This window comes from Ceratotherium simum, chromosome 31 (assembly GCF_057802395.1).
Source record: "Ceratotherium simum simum isolate JZ-2026a chromosome 31, ASM5780239v1, whole genome shotgun sequence".
NCBI classification, from domain to species: domain Eukaryota; kingdom Metazoa; phylum Chordata; class Mammalia; order Perissodactyla; family Rhinocerotidae; genus Ceratotherium; species Ceratotherium simum.
This window is the reverse complement of record NC_141930.1, coordinates 3,955,981-3,971,199: the sequence shown is the minus strand read 5'-3', so window position 1 is coordinate 3,971,199 and position 15,219 is coordinate 3,955,981. Positions and strand designations below refer to the sequence as shown.

The 15,219-nt window shown below is 40.9% G+C and overlaps 1 protein-coding gene across 3 annotated transcripts in view; it reads left to right on the top strand.

Moving 5' to 3' along the window:
- Positions 1 to 15,219, top strand: part of RALYL (RALY RNA binding protein like) — a 686,254-nt gene that overhangs the window by 562,282 nt on the left and 108,753 nt on the right. For all 3 annotated transcript variants that reach the window (XM_014795852.2, XM_087420386.1, XM_087420385.1), the window contains exon 4: positions 13,248 to 13,280. In XM_014795852.2, coding sequence (XP_014651338.2) covers positions 13,248 to 13,280 — 33 coding nt within the window. The remainder of the gene's footprint in view (positions 1 to 13,247; positions 13,281 to 15,219) is intronic.

Genomic DNA, 15,219 nt, shown 5'->3' with positions numbered 1-15,219 from the left:
CATTTTTAAAAATATAATGCTGAAGAAATAAAAGGCAAGAAAGAATAGCCTTATGTGTAGATGAAGCGCAATGGGGACAGGCTCTTATTAGACCGACAGTCTATACACAGTCTGGCCAGAGAAAGTTGCCATCCAGTGGCCCAGTCAATGAGCCACAGGTCCCTGGCCACAGACCCAGATCCAGAACAAAGCTCCAGTCCTGGGCTATTGACTGAAAAAGACTGGAAAGGCAGCTGCGCAACGCAGTCAGCTGGTCTCCATGACGGATCTCGGGGTAGCAGCCATTAGAACTTATTAGGAGCCAAGACAGAAACCAAATTTTAGAGACAACGCAAATTGGTAGAGACAAGAATGAAGGACAAAATAAATATTTCACGTGGGGTCAGCCCTGAGAGCCTGTCATGGAATGATGGAGCCTTGGAGAGGATTTCTGATCCTAGCAACTGTGATGGACCACATGTTCTCCAGCCTGGAAGGATGACTTATCTCTAAGCCTCTGTTAAGAGAGCTGGCTCAGGGATTGACCGGGGGCAGCCCATATTAGAGACTCTCAGTGGACCTAGTGGAGGAGGAGGAAATACAGATTCACTAATATAGTCATTTGTCAAGTAATTATTAAGCACCTACTGGACACTGTTTTGGGCACTGAGGATATGTCACTTAACAAAATAGACAAAAGTCTCTGACCTTGCCTTCAGGGTGAGGTAAGTGATAATAAACAAAAGTGAACAATTAAATTAACCATAAGTTAGAAGGTAGGAGGTGTTATAGGAAATGTAAAGCAAGGAAGGAGGGATAGGGAATGGGAAGAGGAGGAGTGTTGCACTTTTGAATAGGGTGGTCTGTGAAGACCGGGCTGAGACGGAGATGTTTGAGCAAAGACTTGAAGGAGGTGATGAGCGGGTAAGCTTCTACGTGGGGGAAAAGCCTTCTGGGCAGAGGGACTAGCAGCATACAGGTCCTGAAGCAGAAGCATAGTCATGAGTTTAAGAAAAAGCCAGGAGGCCGGTGTTTCCAGAGTGAAGTCAAATGAAGCTGGGGGCTGGGAGGAGGTACGAGGATGACGGTAGAGATATTATGGGGGCACCAAATCACGTAAAGCCCCGTGGAGCACTGAAGTTCTTTGATTTTTACTCTGAGTGAAATGGAGAGCTTTTGGAAGGTTTTAAGCAAAGAACTTACATTCTGAAAGGTCATTTAGCTTTATGGTGAGAACAGGTTCTGAAAGAATGAAGGAGGATCATGGGGAAACAGGCAGGAGTTTATAGTGACTCAGATAAAGTGGGAGCAACTGAGATGAAAAAAGTGGTGATGTTATGGATATATTTTGAAAATAGAGCCAAAAAACTTACTGATAGGTTGAATGTGAACTGTGAGAGAAAGAACAGAGTCAAGGATATTATTATCTACTGCTAGATAAAATTTACTGGCTTAAAAAATCATTATTTGCATATTCTGCAATCTGGGCTGGGTTCGGTTGAGTGGGTCTGCTCTATGTGGTCTCCAGGATGGCTTCTGCACTTACATATCTGTACCTCGGCTGGAAGAGCTGTGGTGGCGGAGCATCTTTCTCCGCGTGGTCCCTCCGTAGGGTTAGCTTAGACTTTATCACAGCACAGCGGTCTCAAAGTGATCAGAGTTTTACATAGTGACTGCGTTCAAGAAGGAGGAAGAAGCTGCCCGTCCTCATAAAATCTGGGTTGAAAGTTCCGCAGTGTCACATCTGCCACATTCTATTCATGAAAGCAGGTCACAAGCCCAGTCTATATACAAGCTGAGGGGACACAGACGCCACCTCTTGATGGGTGGAGGGAAGGAGTTGATGAGGGCCATCTAGCCTCCATAGATGTCTCCAGGGTTTTTGGATTGAGCCTCTGGACTTACCAAGTTGCAATTAATGAGATGAGGAGTGCTCACAGTAGAGGTTGGAATAGGCCAAGGTGGGTGGTAGAGATTAGGAGTTGACTTTGTGGACATGTTAAAATTGAGATCTCTATTAGACATCTGAGTGAAGATGTCAAGTAGACAGTTGAATACCCAACCTGGAGTTCAGGGAGAGGTCTGCACTGGATGTCCTCATTTGTGAGTCGTCAGTATGTACACGGTATTCAAAGCCAAGAGACTGGATGAGAACAAACACCAAAGGAATAATGAAACATAGGAAAGAGAAGAATTCCCAGGACTGAGCTCTAGAACACACTAATATTCGAAGTCAGGAGCTAGCAAAGGTGACTCAAAAGAAACAACTAGTAAGGTACCCCCACTGGGGCTGGCTGGTACGAAACCCAGTAAAGAAAATGTTTTCAGGAAGAAGTAATCAGCTGGGTCAAGTGCTCTGCAAAGTTCACGTTAACCGATAATTCACCAGTGGACTGAGCATTGTGGAGACTGTTGGAGACTTTAACAAGACTGTGTCCATCAGGGTTGGGGTCATGGCTCAATCCTGCAGTTAACACAGGGAGCAGCCCAGGACGGGGTGGGACCTGGGACTGTAAATCCACACTCATAAAATGGCTACAGTTGCAGGGCTGGAGGGACACTGACATGAAGCCAAAAGGCAGCCCTGCCAGTCAGGTAGAGCTTCCAATAGAGTCCAGGAGGAGGCAGTATTGAGTAATCCGGGCAGATGATTGGCATCACACAGTTTTGTCAGCATGTGGCAGTTACGGTCATTAAATTCTGACATTAAGTGCCAGGATTTAATTTTTTCAAAGAACAGGGGTCACGGTGGGGAGCTGAGTCTGGAAGGGGCTGAGGTTACCAAGACAGGAACTCAGGCAGGAGATGAATCTGCCAGACAAGTCTGTCACTGGGAAGAGGGCGGAAACACAGGTAAGCAAAACATGTGCAAAAATGAGTTGTTGTTCCCCAACATGGTAGGCGTTAGCTACAACTTAGGCTGAATGGGTTTCAAGTGTTTTACTAAGAGAAGGCGGAGGAGAGGGTGCGGCTGCCCCTGGGACCTGAACGGGTAAGAGAATGTGGGGCACAGGTGAAGAGTGTGCACTGGAAGGAGAGGGTGAGGGAGGCTTGTGAGGACAAAGGTCAACTGCTCATCTCAACCTACACTGGCTAGCCCTGTGAATACGTGTGTTATGTCATTTAGCACCATTTACACTCTGCACAGCTTATTATCGCTGGCATTCAAAAGATTGCGCAGAATTGTATTGACTCTGATATCTTTATTTAAAATGGAGGGGAAAAAAGATAAATGACATCAGAACTCTGCAGAGAGCAGGACTGCGGATTGAGACCTGAAAATGGATAACCCTGTGCTTACCTGCTTCCCAGTCTGCGCTCCTGGCAGATGCCGTTTCTCGGTAGGATTTCACAGCTGTTAGCAAGTAACTAAATAAGACAGTTGAAAGAGACAGCCGAGCAGCTACTTGCTAGTTTTTCTTAAATTTACTTCCTTTTACTGCATAGGTTTGGAACTGAGATGAGCAAATCTTCCAACCAGAAAATAATTGAGTTTGAAAGACTCTCTTTCCAGAAAATCGTTTTTCTTATTGTAATGGAAAGATCCACAGAGTTGTGTGCACTCTCTTCCAATGTGGGGTGTGGTGAGGTTAATTCTGGAATCATAGTGGAGAAAGGTGATATTCTGCCTTGGCCTGATATCTACCATGCCTATCTCCAGGGCTGTTGGAGAAAGCAGTTCAGGTCTCCCGGGAGAATCTGCCAACGGGTAATGATCTCTCTTGCCAGGAGGTTCTTCTTTATACTTCATAGCCATTCCTCTGGCTGCATTTCAATCCTCCGGGTAGAGTTATGAAAGAACGTTACAGCCGGTCCCAGGAAGTTGAGCCCTGCAGCCTCGATTTCCAATGTGGCGAAAGTCATAACTGTGAGTGTCAAGGCTGCCAGTGAGATTCTTGGTTGATGCAAGAGCCATTCGTTAACCTGTCCCTGGAGTGTGGAGCACAGACGGTGGTAACTGCAGATGGAACTTACCCAGGGGCCCGCTGATAGCCTAAAGCAGGGATTTCAGTTGGGCAGGAAAGCCCTTGGAAAAGGTATCACAGGAGGGGAATAAGGGGAATTCTCTGCTTTTTACCCCAGAGAAATGGAACCTATTGTAGGCAAATCCCACCACCGGAGTGAAGGAGCCTGGCTGTCCTCATCTTTGTGGTAAATCTGATGCTCTTTTAATGGCCAACAATAGCATACAGGAAAATGGTACAAATATACTATAATATTAAGGACTCAAAGTCTTAATCAGATTGCGTGAGTCATCATCGCACTGTATGACTTTCTAGCTTTAAGATCTTGGGAAAATTCCTCAATCCCTCTCTGCCTCAGTTTCCTATGTATAAAATAGAGACAACAATGGTACCAACTTCACAGGGATGTTATGAGGGTTAAATGTGCTAAAATGTTTAGAATAGTGTGTCAATTCAAAATATTGGCTATTATCATAAATGAGACATTAAGAATCTATTATTATTCGTACACATTGGCATATGGACTGTATGTCTAGAACCCTAGGTTCTGCTGCATACGTTATACTTCTTTATTCCTTTTGTAAGTTTGAGCAAATTCTATGCTTTCTATTGGCACAGAGTTGGTAAATACATATTTGGACACTATTCTTCTCTTTTCCTTCCTATTTCTGTGGCAGACTTAGGTTGATTACAGCCCCCTACACCCTGAATCCTGGGTAGGTTTTAGAATTCTTGTCAATACTTTGTTCCCGGCAGCCACCATCAATTAGTCAGAATTGACATGAAAATTAAAACTTATTTGACCTCTCAGCTTTCGAGCACACAAGCTTTTAAGGAAATGATTATTCCCACTCTCAGCCACGTCAGACTATCCCATCATGTCTCACCCAGAACTCTGCTTTGCCACAAATTTCTCAATGTAGTTGATGGGACATCACAAAAGGCCACACTTGGGATCATACTTGTGCATCTGTCATAACTCTACACCCTTATAGGAGGCCACACCTGGAAAGGGCTCTGGTTGGCACGAGAATGCCCTATGAGTGACTGCCCATGGTCGGTGGACAACGATGTCTTGGACTCTTATTCTACGGAAGACGTTGACTGACAAGTCACCCTCAGTCTTCTTTGGGCGCATAGAGGTGGAGAGGTTGGTGCCTGTTCAGGGCAGTCTTCTCCCCATTCATGCACCAAGGAAGCTTGTTCTTCCTAACAAGCCTCTTGTCACCGCAGCAGGAGCTCCGAGGGTGCGTCTCCTGGGCATTTAGGCCCTGGATGGCCAGTGCAGAAGCCTGGGCTGCTTTTGCTTTTGTTTTTTCTCTTCAGGTGAGGAGAGGAGAACAGCCGAGAGAATAAGTACCACAGATAGATTCTGATTTTCACTGGATGTCAAAGAACTCACCTGCCGTTACCTGTGCATACCCTGTCCCTGTTACATAAAGAAGACTCTCATGTGTTTGTTTTTTAAGTCTTTTGGAAACGAATGAATTTTTAAGAATACTGACAGAATTGTGTCATTTTTTAATATGCAAAATGTTCAGTAAAGGAAGAGATCTAAGAATCACATAAGAAGTACTTATCTTTGATCAAAATCATCATCTTTTGCTCACATTTAATCGTTTACCTTGAAAACAAGCCTGTTTAAATCAGAAGGCCTTGGACTGATAGAAATGTCATGTGGATGTGTTTATATTACAAATGGCTAATGAGGAAATGTAGAATAAATTTTAAATATCAAAATAAGGTTCCTATAATCCTTAAGAAGGTTATTAAGCTATGTGAGAAATAGCATATCAAATTATTTCGTAAATGAGGAGCAATTAACTCATCGTGAGTTAACTCTTGCTTAACCTGGACCTGACTCATGCCCCATATGGGGCCAGATAGACCAGAGGTCCAGCCAGCATAGCATTTATTGTGTTCTTTATCCTTTCTTAGAGCATAATGCAGAGGCTAAAAGTATAGACTTTGGAGTCAGGCCTGTGGTTGAATTCAGACTCCATCACTGTGCTGTGTGACTTTGAGAAAATTACTTGATCTTTCTGAACTTTAGTTTTCTCATCTGCTGTTATCAAAATTACGTGTATTAATAAGCTCTGGTTGTGGTGACCATTATTATACTCTCCCAGGCTTTGTGGAGAGAGGGTGGGGCAGATAGGAGTCAGCCACACTCTTCTTCTCTACATAAAACGTCTGCACCCACGTTTGTCTTTAAAACACTATTTGAAATGCAGATAAAGAACAATCCTTTTTGATAAAAAAAGTAAGCAGTAAAAAATTCCTCCATCACTTTAATGGATTAATTCATTCCTTCCTAGGTTGACAAACTAGATTTAAAACATCACTAGATTTCAATACTAGTTTTGGCCTGAAAAATCAACTCTGATCTGTATCTGAGAATGTAATGCTGCTCCAGTTCTCTCCCTTTCTAGCTTAGGTTATGCACACATGAGCTACTTCCAGAGAGAAATCTTCTTTTCTTTATTTACTCCCATCTTCACAGAACAGATTGAAGGCCAGCAACATAGATCTGGACACAGAATTGCTCACTCAGTCCACATTCGGGGGCCTCTGCTGTGTGCTGGGTGCCATGCTGGTTACAGGTCAATACAAATGGCTGAACAGTTCTCCTGCCCCTTTTTGAGCCTTGTATCTACACACATAAAGAGATGTGATCCCGTATCTCTCTCCTCAACCGTTTTCTTCCCATTCCCCACACTCTCTCTGGGTGCCCACATTCTCTCCATTGATGTGATATCCTAACTGTGCATTGACGACATGACTCCTAAGTCTGTATTTCCAGCCCAGATCTCTTGCCTGAATTCCAGACCCACATTTTCATCTGTTGTCCCTGCATATCTTCACCAACACATGCCAATATGATTCATTAATATATAACTGCTACACCAACATATTCCCCAACCTAGACTCCCTATATCTGCTAACTGGCCCTGAATCCAGGAACAAGGATCAGAGGACTCATGGATAAAAAATAATAATAACAATGTTGGCTAACATTTATTAAGCATTTATTTATCTATACATTTATTCACTTATCTAATTAACTTAGATATCTAATGTATTCAGTTATTTATTATCTAATTCTCACAACAGCCCTATGAGTTAGGTCTGTTATTACCTCCATTTTGCAGATGAGATCATTGAGGCACAAAGAGGAGTGCCCTACTTTTCCCAGGCCACACAGCCAGAAGGTGATAGAGTCGGGACTAGAATCAGGCAGCCTGATTCTAGAACCTGTCCCCTTACGCCCTTTGGTGCATCCATCTTAAATGTAGGTCAGGGCTTGGGTTGTCCTTGCTAAAGAGAATAGATCAGAAGGTAGTAAACAGTGTTGCTGCTCAGCAGTTGTAACTACAAAATCCTATAAATATAGTAGGGCAGCAGACTTACACGGCACTTTGGATTCGTAAAAAACCACTAGTCTCACAAAACCAAGGCACTTGAAGTCATTTCTGCAAAAAACGTGGTATATGCCAAAGCACAGGGATGTGAGAAAGGAAGACGCTGCCCAGACAGTGAGCAGTTGGCTCAGCTTGGCTGGAGCAGGGACTCTGTAGGCTGAAGCGGGAGCAGGACAAAGCCTGGGAAGATGCACTAGAACCAGGCCGTGAATGAACCTTTAGTTATATTAAAGGATTTGGACTTCACTCTGTAGTCAAAAGATGGAAGTAGGGGTGGGGGAGTGGGGCAGGGGAAGCTCATCCGACAAAGTCATTGCTGAGAGCCTCTTATGAAGTAGGTATGAATCCGGGTACTGGAAATACAGTGAGTTCCTACCTTCAAGGGCTCTGCAGTCTGAATAGGGAGCTTGGAAAATACACTGGCAATTTTTAGTACGTCGTGATTAAGTGTTACCGGCTGCTGTGAGAACAGTTATGAAGCACTGCTGACCAACCTCTGGTGCCTTACAGGAAAATACTTCCTAGAAGCACTCGGAGATTTGTAACGAAGGAAATTACATGATCATATTTGTATCACAGAAAGATAGTTCTTTTAGTATATATGGCTTTTCCAAAGAAATACTAAAGAAGGAAGGTCATTGAGGAGATTATTCTAATAGCCCACATAAAAGTTGATGATCACTTGAACTGTGATAAGAATTGAGAGGTGAGAGCGGAATGAAGAGGCTTTTGGCAACAGAAACAACAGAATTGGGAGGATCCACTGAATGTGAGTGTTCTTGGAAAAGAGTTAATGAAAGATTCTAATCTTTCTCATTAGGGCACCTAAGTGGCTGATTATACCGTTGAGTTAGTGATAAAGAAGGAACAGCAGAATGAGGGAGGAAGACAATGAATTTGGTTCGGAACATGTTCAGTGAAAGGCACCTATGATTGGAGATGTATGGTGGGCAGCTATGGCCACGAGACATAAATAGAGTGATGCTAGAGACGTAAGTTTGGGAATATCCAGCATGTCAACTCAATCTGAAACTAGATGACATTTCTCAGTAGAGCACAGAAAGTATAAAGAGAGGAAATGTGACAGTGCCATAAGGCACGTATAAGAAAAACAAAACAAACAAAAAACAAAATAAATTGATGAGAGGCAACACAACATGTGCCATACAGCACATAAACTTGGGAGCCAGAATGCTTAAACTCAAATCCTAGCTCAACCACTTGTTAGCTGTGTGACCTTAGGCAATGTACTTAGCATCTTTGGGTATCCGATTCCTCATCTGTAAAATGAGATCTACCTCAGTGGGTACCATGACGTTTAAATAAATTAATGTTTATAAAGCATTTTGAATAATGTCTGGCCCTTAGTAAATACAATTTAGTTTTTCTGTTGTTGTTGTTAAATACAAAGTATTATAAATCCTTTAGCCCCGAATATTGATCTTCATTTTGCATTCTTTTTTATATCTTTATCGTGCCTTATTTTCCTGAAGGCTATGGTTTGTTAATCTTATTCTACTCCTAATTCTGGTGAGTCCTGCATGAAGCATTATTAAATTCACTACTTATTTCATGTTGAAAGTAAATCTTAGGGAAGATAAAAATCAGTCCTTTTCTTTGCAAAACAATTACCTTATTAAAAACTCAGAAAATTTCTCTCTGGGCATATCACAATGTAATCATCTGATTCTAAGAATTAAACTGATAAAAAATCTTTTCCAAAGGGATGTTTCTCCTACTGTTTTTCTTCTTTTACATGTTTTTTTTCACTTTTCAGGACTAAAATAACAAAAGTGAGCTTTTCATATATTCAAGCAGTTTCTGCTCTTAGAGTTACCACCTATCTTTGGCATAATCATGGCCATCAGGGTCCACTCTGTGCCAGGATCTGTGCTAGTCACTCTGAATACATATTCTCATAGTCTTCACAGCAGGCCTTTGAGTTGGCTATGATGTTTGCTATATAATTAGTGATAAAAATCTAAGAATCTCTGAACCATCTCAAAGCTATGGAAGTTGACTCCATGTAATGAACCATGACTGAGCAGTTGGTTACAAAGCAGAGCATCGTTCAACATGGGCCAGTTGTCACTTTCCTCTGCAGTGTGTCATCATTTTGAGGATGAGACATGAGGTGGGCTGGCCTGGTGGTGACTCCCCACCAAGATGTCATGCTCTACTTTATCACTGACAGCGCTCAGGAGTCCTGGTACTTATGTTTGTCTTCAGTGGCTTAGGGTGATGAATGAGTAACCATCTTTCCTTTCTGCTCAACTCATAGAGCATTATCAAGCACCTCCCACATGGGATCACCCATTAGAAGGGTTAACACAGAACTGTCAGGAGTTTTTTGCCTAGGCAGAGGTGAAAGTTTAACGTTCTTACCAGTCTGAATGAAACTGTAAGTTAGCCTTTTAACCCAGGACTATTGTCCTGAGAATACATCATAATGATGGAGATAGTAAGTATTGGAAGCTCAGAGATAGGACTGTCACTGTAAGATGAAGGTTTCAGGATTCGCTTCATGAAGGAGCTCGATTGAGATAAGCTCAAAAGATAACCAGATCATGCATAGGGAAAGGAAAGAAAAAACAGTATTCTGGTATAGAAATAGAGTGCTTAAAGACACCAAAGCAAAGCTAACCCAGATTTGTTTGGGCAATAAATAGACAAGTTTCCCAGAATGAAGTGGTTAGTAAGAGAAGTGATCAAAAACAGCATGGAAAGCTGGTGTGAGGCATGTTTGTGAAGAGCTTTCAAATGACAAGCTAAACAGTTTGGGCATCATCCTAAGGTTATTGAAATTGTCAAGAAAAGTAGGGACATGAAAATAGCATTTTAGGGGAATTAATCTGTCAGTAGGGTCAGAGACTGGATTCGTGGTGTAGAGAAGGAATTCAAATTATTCTGAACTTCGAAGTCTGGGAGAATATTTTGATATATATTAAAACAAAGAATGCCTATTTTGAGAGGTTGTTTCTAATTCCTCCCAATAATATAATCATATTGCATGCGATGGCACACTTTCTTCTGTAAAGACCATATAGAAATATCTTAAGATCATGGACATACAGTCCCTGTTACAACCACTCAACTTGCTGCTTTAGCACAAAAGCAGCCTTAAACAATATGTAAATGAATAAGCATGACTGTGTCCCAATGAATTTATTTATGGACACTGAAATTTGAAGTTCACATAATTTTCACGTGTCAGAAAATATTATTATTCCTTTGATCTTTTCCAACCATTTAAAAATGTAAAAAGCATTCTCAGCTTGTGGGTTGTATAAAATCAGGTGGTGAGTGGGACTGGGCCCATAGGCAAGAGTCTGCAAACCCCTGATTTGTAGAACATCAGTCAGAACTCTCAGTCCTATGTCATTTTGAAAACTTTGAATTCTCTTAAGTCTTCAGTCTTCTTAAGTCTTCTATAGCTCATTTGGGAGGAGACGGTTGAAGTGGTGAGTGAAATGCTAAAAGTCGAAGAAGACAACTAACTAGTTAGTAAGACTAACCTTATTAACCACTGGGATCAGTGTGGCAACATTTTCCCCTATACACTCCAATCCAACAGCTGCTTGTCTGAAACCTTCAGAAAAAAGGAAAATCAATCCATAAATACTGCTTCAAACACATTCTGAACTCAGCATTTTAGTAATCACACAGGGAAGGCAAAAGTGGGGGGTCCTGCTTTTACTCTTGTTGTTTATGATCCTTAAGGAAAGCGGTATGATGCAGTCCTTAAACAAATGGTGCAGGGGGCAGCACTGAAGGAAGCTTAGTGCGAGACCAGCGTGTCGAGTTGGATGCAACTGTGAGCAGAGGGTTTACATTTGGAGAGACAGGCTAGGCTGGGGTAAGGAATGAGAACTAGGCTGGGAATCGAGTACAGAGGGGGATGTGGAAGTCACATAAAGGAAGAGTTGACGGAACATTGCTAACTGAGATGTGGAGGATGAAAAAGAGACGAGTCAGATATTAAGTGTTTCGGAATTCTTTCACCATATTATTCATTGCCACTAAGAAGCATGCAGCAGTGAGAGGCGAGGGGGACAGCGTAGGCAGTGGGAGGGGGGAGCTAGGAGGCTGGAGGCTAGCACCTCACCCACGAATCACACACGTACGCTAAGTCTGGAATATGTTAGGCTGAAATTGTTGGCGAGTATAGAGAGAAGGGGTCCCATTAATACCCACATGTTATATGTTTTTCAAGTGTTATTAGATGGGAAATAAGGGAGAAGTGATATTGTCACGATGTTGACAGTCCCAATAAGTAAATAGTCTCCGGCACCACATTATAAAGAACCCTCTCATTTCTTCAAGGAAATTTCTTTGGATCATTTAGCACTGGTCATGTCTTAGAAAAACAGGCATATCCAAACATATTTCACTATTTATCTTCAACTTTTTTCCCTTAATTCTGTTTACTTATCCATATCTTAAATGTACGGGAAAAACAAACACACAATATGGCAAATAATTTACATGGAGGTATGGATAATATTGGAATTCAGGAAAGGAAAAGGTTGCGTAAATATACACCTCCAACTCTTAACACCAACTATCGGTTTCCTCTGCTTCTTCCCTGCCTGCTGCTGTTCAGAGGGGTTGGTAGGGCGCCCGCTCCCTGAAGGAGTCCCTTCCTGCTGTGATTGTTCACTCCAGGCGTCATGGCGTGTGGCAGAGACCATGTCAGCTCTGCCCATGAGTGGACCCAGGCCTATTTCTCATAAGCTATTTTTTATACACAGAGAATGGAATAGAGAAAAGAGATTATTGCCTTCATTGTTTAAATTCATAGAAAAGTCAAGTTTTTTGGCCTAATTCTAAGACAGTCGCTTCAATTATCCACTTCAATATGTAAAAATAATCCGCTAGTGCTCACTAAATGTTTGTTGTGGAATTAAATTTCCTGCCATTTTCCTACAACTATTTATATATAAATAAAATACTTTAAAGTATGAAAGCTTCTTAAAAATTTTCAACACCAGGATTTGGATGAAAATCTGCTCACTATTTGCATCCATTTCCCCCATAACCATATGTTTAAGAAACTGGTGTGAAAGTAAAGTGGCCAGTTTACAACTAGTGGCTGGTCTCCTTAATTATTAATTTGGAAATATTTAGAAGTGGATCTTTTCCTGATTTATTTACCTTTTGCAAAGCATATGTGGTTAATTTATGAAATCAGAAAGTTAGCTGGAAGCAATCCTAGCCTAATATATAATGGGCAAAGCAGGCCCCAGACGGGTTTTGAATTGGCTTGCTCAAGATGTCACAACTAAACAGACACCAGGATTACAGTTCTCCTTTACTATGTGAGGACATACAAAAAATACCTGGTTTTTAGGAGGCACCAAGGAGGCAGGAGGAGCCTAACCTGTGGCCTGACTCCCCCTGCCCCCTGTAGTGTTCCTCCCATAAATGACCATGAACCGTATGCTGCTTCTCTCTTCATTGCAGAATATTTACTGGAAATAAATTATCCAGCCAATATGTAACCAAATACATTACAAATTACCTCACTACTACAGCCACCACAAACAGATATATCAAAACTTCTAGAAACAGATTACTGTAAAAAAAAAAATTGAGTGCAAATTAGAATTAGACTAACAATGTTAATATCTTCATGTATCATTTAGATTATACGTTCCCATTCCAAGTCTGTCTCATTTTATTTAGCCTCTGCATTAATCCAGCCAGCATTTGAATTAGTCCAGATTAGGTCTTCATATATTATTTTTAGCTTTTTACTGATGCTAAATTGTGTATTTTCATCCAAACACGTAAAGTAATTCTGTCAGATTCCTACAAAAGCAATTTTTAAGTGTACAGCAAGTTGTTATGTTAAAATAAATTTTTCATTTTTTTTTCATAGACTCGAGTCAAAGGAGCCTTTCCTGTCTGTTGGGTGAGTATATGTCTAAATATTCCAAATCTCAGTTCTTTAATTGATTTTTAATTCAAATTAACAAGGTCCTCTGAGATGGTAGTTTGAGTCATTTAACCCATGTTCAAAGTCATAACATCATCGGATGCATCATTTCCTCAGCAAATTTGCTATCCACATTTTATAAAGACTTCACTAAAATGCTCCCTAGGCTGTTTTGTGACCTCAGAAATTCAACTAATGAATGTATATGAAATCCTGTATCCTCTGTATAAGCCCAAAAGGTGCACAGTGATTATCTATATTCTTATCATGTAAAGATATGCTCAGATTGGTTTTAAAAATTCCTCTGAACCACAGCTTCTCTATTCCTAGTCTGTCTACTCATTTTTGTATTGTTGCCTTTCAGTCTACTCTACTCATTATTTCTTCTGTCTTTTTCTCTGTTTCTGTCTCCAAAATCTACATCTACCTTTTCTCCTTTTCCCTCATTTCACTTTTTTTTCTCCACTCCACTCACACTGACTGTGTCTCTGAACACAAAGCTGAGGAACCCTGAAGCAGGTTCAGTAAGATGAACATCTGGCTTCTCTGATGGTACCATTCTGAGTCACAACACATGTTCTAATAATAATGTATTATTGACGAGAATACACATGTACTATTTTCAGCATTTAACTAATTAAGAATCAGCAAAGTTGTTTTTACTGATCTATCAAATAATACTTTGGCTAATACATTAAAATGTAATAGGTACTTTCGCATGCTCAGCATTAAGGTTGATGTTGTAAAGTAGCAAAAATGTTGGAAGATATGCTGTCTAGCTTAGAGGAAATCATGCTGCATTTGATGAGAAAAAAAGTTACATATAGGCAGTCACTATACTCATGCTTAATGACCAGAGACATGCGATGAGGTTAGATTTTTAAATGACCACATCAGTTTTCTTTTATTACTTTGCGGCCTTTGAATCTTTCTGTCACTCCTTGAGTAACGTAGTTCCTTCTCCCCTTCTGCTCCTCATAAAAGTGTTTCAGGAAGCCCTTTGAATCACAAGAATCAAAATAATGGTTATGGATGCTGGGAGAGAAAAATGTAGTAGATGCATTTATTGGAGGACTTCGTGAAAAATGAAAGGTCAAGTTGATCTAGTCCAAAAAAATCGTTAGAGCGTGCTTCTCTCCTTCTTTGATCATCAGCTCCTATTGTTAGAAATCCTGATGCCTGAAGAAGTCTTTTATTTTGAATGCCGATCTGTCGTGCGCTCAAGTCAAGGGGGCTGAAATAGCTTCTCTTCATGCCTCACTTAACACAGTTTCTCTCCAGCATTTGCTGTTCTCTCGACGACTTTGAGATGGAATGTATTTTTTATTGCATACCTCTGTTTTACAAGGGCAGACCCTAAGTAATCTTCGTTTTAAACTTATCAGGAGTTTAGAGCTCAGTGTTAGAGCCCTGAGAAAAAGTTTCCAAAAAAGAATGATGTATCACTCAGCAAATAATCAAAATGGGAAAACTGGCATGGCCATGAGAAGATAGTGCGTTTCTTAGATGTGTCTTCTAAGTAAAGTGGGGTAGAACATGCAACCCAAATGGTTCTGCTGAACTGGATATTTTAATTTATAGCTAAATTTCTCCATTCCCCTCCAGGAAAACGATTTTAAACAAGATTGTCCAAAAGTATGTATGAATCTCTCTCCTGACCCTGTTCAGTAAGAGGATAGGGTCTTATTGAATATAATGAACACATATGAGCCTACTAGGCAACAGGTAGTCTACTATAAGAGCCATTATTCAAATCTGTGACTTTTAATTCAGTCACTTGCCACAGGGAATAAATGCATGAGGTATGGTCTATGGTACCAGTTGACATGTGAGTATATAACATTGAGTCTTGCTAGGACCCTGCACACCTCACTTTCGTTGATTTAAATTCTGTGTTCATTAAAAAAATTATATT